The sequence below is a fragment of the Lathyrus oleraceus genome, chromosome 7 (assembly GCF_024323335.1).
Source record: "Lathyrus oleraceus cultivar Zhongwan6 chromosome 7, CAAS_Psat_ZW6_1.0, whole genome shotgun sequence".
In the NCBI taxonomy this organism is placed as follows: domain Eukaryota; kingdom Viridiplantae; phylum Streptophyta; class Magnoliopsida; order Fabales; family Fabaceae; genus Lathyrus; species Lathyrus oleraceus.
The window spans coordinates 21,407,292-21,413,943 of record NC_066585.1 but is presented as its reverse complement, the minus strand read 5'-3'; the positions used below and the strand labels follow the sequence as shown (position 1 = coordinate 21,413,943).

The following is a 6,652-nucleotide window of genomic DNA, read 5'->3' as shown; positions in this document are numbered from 1 at the left end:
TCAAGTCACTATATTTAGACTCATATGTTAGTTTTAAGTATGTGAGTGTTGGTTTTAAATCAAGTCACCATATGTATGCGTATGTGTTGATTTTGTGATCAAGGTTGAAATTAAAATATTTATGACATGTTTTATTTTAGGCTTTTTGTCACGTTTTTATTCTGGTTAATAGCAATATGCTAAAGGTGACCAAGTTAGAAGTCCATTTTTATGGTATTGTGGCCCAAACAAGTTTCTAGGTAAAATATTAAGACAAAGCTTAAAATGTTTAAAAAGGATTAATTACGTAAATAAATTCTAATCCAAAATGCTACAAATAATTCCCAAAGTTACATAATTATCCAAAGGCTAATACATTATCCAATACGTTCCAAAAGTCCAAAGTACATCTTAAATGACTAATTTTGAAAATTAAAAGTTGCTCCATTGTCTAGTAGTGTGAAGACGACATCCTCAAGCCATTGCCAAAAACCAGCAGTTTGAAAATGAAGCGCCCCAAATCCAATCTCCAAAACAGGCGCAGACTTCCTTTCAATTCAAGGTCTCTTCACCTTTGTATGACCTACAAAATCAACTCAGAAGGTTAAAAGTCCTTTCAAATAAGCACTTAAAAAACAACTGGAAAATAAATTGATGAGTTGAACAGTCTAAAGCTTTGCACAAGAGGCCATAATGAACACCAATTAAAACAACCTTGAATCCATGTGATAATAATCCCACAAAATTTGGGATGAAAAGAAAACTGACAAATAATTTTTAAAGACCTAGAAAATTCATGATGAAGATCATATATATCCAGAACAGGTTAACAGTAGAGAGGACGGTTGAATCAAGAAAAGAAGCCATCAAAAATATTTTTTGTTAAAAACATATAACCCTAACATTCGAAAAGAACAAAAAAACAGCATCCAAAGAAAGGGACAGAGAAGAGGAAGACGAAGAGGAGTTAAAAGGACGAAGGGACTTATCTCAAACACGGTGGGGGGACGTCGCCGACGATTGACTCCGACCAAGTCTTGGATGCATATGTATGACTTGTTATAATTGTGACAAGATTATGTCGATTTCACCGATTTAAAATCATTCGAACCAATTTCGAAAAAAAATCACATATTTCTCGATTCAAAGTCGAGTCCATTTTCAAAATACCTTTTGTAAGTCGATCGCTTTTAAAGCATCGCTATCAACCTCACATGGCTTACTCTTGGGCCTTCTTACAATGAGACCTATTCGGTTTTAATTAATCGATTAGATGAACCATTCACTAAATAAATTCTATTCATTCACAAAATACAAATTTTAAACCTCGATCCGACATTGAATATTAAATTAAAATACCTAATCACAATTAAATACTATTTCATTTAGGAACGAAAAAGGAGATGGTTTTGAGTTTTCAACTCCTCTCCTCGATTATTTAAACATGAATTCTTTTACTCGATTAATCGAATAATCATCATTTCTAATCCACTTAAGAACAAATACATCAAATTCTTTTACAATAAGAAATAAAAAGGGAGATGACTTTGAGTCTTCAATTTTTCTCCTCGACTATTTGAATACAAGTTCTCTTACTTGGTTAGTCAAATAATTATCGTTCCTCTACAAACTTCCAGACCCCGATAAAATCAAACATTTTCATAACAAATAAATGAAAAAGGAGATGACTTTGAGTCTTCAACTTCTCTCCTCAATTGGTTGAATACGAGTTCTCTTACTCGGTTAGTCGAACAATTGTCATTTTTCCATAAACATACAACTTAATTAAATCATTTTCATAACAAACAGTACGAAAAAGAAGATGGTTTTGGGTTTTCAATTCCTCTCCTCAAATGCTTGGATATGAGTTGTTTTACTCAGTCATTCAAGTACTTGTCGTTCATTATAAAATACGTCAACCATATACAACCTTATTTTCATAAATACTCAGATGAAACAGAAAGCGGTTTAGAGTCTTCAATTTCCTTTCCCGACTATTAGGATACGAGTTGTCTTACTCGACTATCCGAGTAATCGTCATCCAACCAAAAAACATCTCAACTAATCAAAACATCCAACATATTAATCCAACTTGTCACTTTCGTATGACGAAAACTCTTTTAAAAAAGAACACCATTTAATCCTTTCTAATGCGCATAACAAACCAATGCTTAAGCCTCCTCCGAGAGTAGACAAGCCAACGTTTAGCCTTTAGGATGCGATCTAAACAGTTGTTCATTAAAAAACACCAACCAACCGTAGTTCCCCGAACTACGAATGCTCTGATTTCCTTATTGCACCATAAGGATACGTAGGCACGAGATTGCGAGATCCTGGCAAGCACACTAATAAAAAACTTCCCCTTTCCCTTTCTGAGATCCTCATCCATTTATATTTTTAATAATTTTATAACCCAAAGATAACAAACAAACATAAATTAACACTCGAAACGCACATTAGAACTAAAAGGTTCCCGTTGAGTACAACAGACGTAAGGGGTGCTAATACCTTCCCCTTACGTAATCCACTCCCGAACCCGAATATGGTTGCGACGGCCATTATTCCATTTTCTAAAGGTTTTATCGATATTTTCCTATTCCTTCATTGGGATAAATAAAGTTCGGTGGCGACTCTGTTCGAACATAATTTTTTCCGCGACCATCGCGAGGAATCGTATTTTTCGAGATGCAACAATGTGCAGACTAAATAACTATTTGTATGGATTAAAACGGTCCCCTAGAGCTTGGTTTGAAAATTTCACTCAGTCCATGAAGAAATAAGGGTACATCCAAGGACAAGCTGATCACACCTTGTTCACAAAATTCTCCCATGATGGAAAAGTTGTTGTCCTGATTGTTTATGTTGATGATATTGTCCTTACTGGAGACGATGCAGTGGAAATGGTAAGAGTAAAAGAGAAATTGGCAGTAGACTTTGAAATCAAGGACCTGGGATTCATGAGATATTTTCTAGGTATGGAGGTTGCTCGGTTAAAAAATGGTATTGTGGTTTCACAACAAAAATACATTATAGACTTGTTGAAAGAAACATGAATGAGTGGATGTCGTCCTGCAGATACCCCTATAGATCCTAATGCTAAACTTTAGGGATAAGGTAGTGTTTCTGTTGATACTGGGAGATATCAGAGATTGGTTGGGAAACTGATTTATTTGTCACACACCCGACCTGGTATTACTTTCTCAGTTAGTGTAGTGAGTCAGTTTATGCATTCTCCTTTTGAGGAACATCTTGAGGCAGTCTATAGGATATTGAGATATTTGAAGGGAAATCCTGGAAAAGGATTATTTTTTAAGAAGACTAGTGAAAGAAATGTGTCTATCTTCACCGATGCCGATTGGGCAGGTTCAACCACAGATAAAAGATCAACCTCTGTAGATTGTACCTATGTTTGGGGTAATCTTGTGACATGGAGGAGCAAGAAACAAGGAGTTGTAGCAAGGAGTAGTGCAGAGGCTGAGTTTAGATCTATATCTCAAGGTATTTATGAAGGATTATGGATCCTTAGATTCCTAGAAGAACTTAAGATGAAAATTGAGCTTCCATTGAAATTGTACTCTGACAGTAAAACTGCTATTAGCATAGCTCATAATCTAGTTCAATATGACAGAACTAAGCATATCGAGATTGATCAACACTTCATAAAGGAGAAGTTAGATACGGGAATCATATGTCTACCCTTCGTGACTTCAAGTCAACAAACTACAGATATCCTGGCCAAAAGTTTGACAAGACCTACTTTTGAGTATTTGATAGAAAAGTTGGGCATGATAGATATCTATACACGAACTTGAGTGGAGACCATTTTCCTAATGCTTTATTCTTTCGATCCATAGGTAATATTACTTTCCAAACTAAATCATTCAAAGTGAAGGTTTTACCTTTGACCCTCTTATTGTATGCCCTCTCTACCCTCTCCTTCTGTCTTCTTAATACTTCTAACGCATGCAACCTTTCTTCGTCCAAATCCACCAGCTCATTTATCATCATTTCCCAGTATAAGTCAGATGGAATTTCTCCTTGTCTTTGGATTCTCACCGATTGCAAGTAGATTTCAACAGGTAATACTGCATCATGTCCAAATGTAAGCTGGAAATGCATAGTGTTAGTGGCTTCTTTAGGGGAGGTTCGACAAGCCCAAAGCGCTTGGTCTAAAGTTTTGTGCCAATTTTTTGGCTTCTTCCCTACATGCTTTTTGATTAAACCAATTATTACTTTATTGGTTGCTTCGACTTTCCCATTGGCTTGAGCATAATAGGGTGTGGATGTTAATAATTTGAAACCCATCTCCTTTACAAACTCTTGCATCTTTCGACCAGTAAAAACTGATCCTTGATCTGTTGTTATACTTTCTGGGATTCCAAATCTATATAATATTTGACTTTGAATGAATTCGATAATAGTTTCTTGATCCATATTTACTAAAGGTACTGCTTCGACCCATTTAGTGAAATAGTCAATTCCTACCAGTATGTACCTTTGTCCTTTGGATGAATTGGGTCGAATCTCCCCAATTAGATCTAATGCCCAACCTCTGAAAGGCCAAGGTTTAATGATTGTATGAAGCTCACTTGCAGGAGCATGTTGAATTCCTGCATGTATTTGACATTCTTGGCAACCCTTAGCAAACTCTATACAATCTTTTAACATGGTGGGCCAATACATTCCATATCTGAAAAGCAACCATTTCATCTTATGGCTTGCCTGGTGTGCTCCACAGGCTCCACTATGTACACTAGATAATGCCAAGTAAGCTTCATTTTCTCCTAAACATTTCAACAGGATCCCTTCAGGGGTTTTCTTGAATAATTCATTCCCCATAAAAACATAAGATAAAGCCCTGTACTTGGTTTTTCTTTCTGTATCTGTCGAAGGGTCCTTAAGATAATTAATAATTGGATTCCTCCAATCTGTATCTATTAAGGTATCAATGGCCAGTACTTCAAACTCCTCTTTGTTAGCATATCCTAACTGAGTGCTTTCCAAATCTGTTGGAGACAGTCTGGCAGCCATTGCCTTTCCTCTTACTTCGACAAGTTCTTCTAGCTTCTCTTTTGAAATTCTATACCCTGAAGCTATTTGTGCTAAGTCATTAGCTTCTTGGTTTTTTATTCTAGGGACATGTTTTATGTCGATGTATTCGAATTTTTTGAGTAACCTATTTGCAATGACGAAGTACATAATCAAATTTTCTTTTATACATTTGTAATCCTTGGTCAGTTGCTTGATTACTAATTCTGAGTCTCCTTTAATTTCGACCCTAGTTGCCCCCACTTCCAACAAAGCCTCAAGTCCTGCAATAAGGGCTTCATATTCTGCTTCGTTGTTAGAACAAAGGGGGTCTTGAATTCTATACTTGAGTTTTGTTGGAATTCCGTCAGGAGAAATTGACATGATCCCAACCCCACTTCCATCCTTATGAGTGGAATCGTCGAAGAATAATTTCCAAGGTTTCAACTCAACTTAAAGTTGAGGATTTTCGACCACTGCATGGTTTACAATAAAGTCTGATACTATTTGTCCCTTCATTGCCCTTAAGGGAATAAAGGTTAAAGAGTATTCAGTGAGTGCTAAATCCCATTTGCCAATTCGACTGTGCATTATTGGCTTAGATAACATATACTTGATGACATCAAAATGTGAAGAGACGTATAAATCAATAGGTTTTATATAATACTTGAGTTTAGTACAAGAGAAATGCAAACAAAGACACAACTTTTCTATTGAAGTTTATCTAGTTTCTGCATCATTTAAAACCCTACTAAGATAATAAATGGCTCTTTCGATGCCATTTTCATTCTCTTGCGCCAACATGCTACCTATGGTAGTGTCGGAAGCTGATATATACAGTCTCATAGGCTTCTTTCCACATGGTGGTGCCAAGATAGGAGGATTCGTCAGATAATGTTTGATCTTGTCGAATGCCTTTTGATGTTCGTCATTCCATTCGAACTTCCCTTGTTTCAGACGTAGAAGGGGAGAGAAGGCTTGAGTTCGACCACTTAAATTCGAAATGAATCTTCTTAGGAAGTTTATCTTTCCTAATAATGATTGCAATTCTTTCTTGGTTGATGGTGCTTTGGTCTCCATAATAGCCTTCGTCTTGTTCTGATTGATTTATATCCCCTTTTTATGGACCACAAAACCTAGAAAATCTCCAACCTGCATAAAGAATGCACACTTAAGAGGATTCATTTTTAAGCCATGTTTTCTCATTCTTTCGAATGATTGGCTGAGATGGGTTAGATGATCTTCATCTGACGTAGATTTTATCACAGTGTCATCTATGTACACTTGCATCTTTAGGAGTTACTGCATTTAGATCACGAAAATCTATACACACTCGCAAAGAGCCATTTTTCTTGATAACAGGAACTATATTTGCAATGCAATCGAAATACCTTGTGGTCCTAATGAAATTGCAACAAAGAAGTCTTTCAACTTCTTTTTTAATATTTGAGAGGATCTCTGGGGCGAATCTCCTTGGAGTCTGCTTGATGGGATTCTTGCCATCCTTGATAGGCAGCTTTAATTCGACCAAGTCCCTCTTCAAACCAGGCATCTCGTCGTAATCCCAAGCGAAGCAATCTTTGTTTTCTCTTAGCAATTCAATGACTCTTACTTTCAACTTGGGGTCCAGTTTAGCGCTGATGTA

The 6,652-nt window shown here is 36.3% G+C and overlaps 1 protein-coding gene across 1 annotated transcript; it reads right to left on the bottom strand.

Annotated features, from left to right (window-relative positions):
- Window positions 1–3,732: 3,732 nt before the first annotated feature.
- Window positions 3,733–5,391, bottom strand: LOC127101784 (uncharacterized). Its single transcript, XM_051039227.1, has one exon. It carries the CDS (start codon window positions 5,389–5,391, stop codon window positions 3,733–3,735), a length of 1,659 nt encoding a protein of 552 aa, XP_050895184.1.
- Between the last annotated feature and the right edge of the window lie 1,261 nt (window positions 5,392–6,652).

Coding starts and splice junctions, on each gene's coding strand:
- LOC127101784 (XM_051039227.1), bottom strand. CDS start 5,391: ATGTCAATTTCTCCTGACGGAATTCCAACAAAACTCAAGTATAGAATT.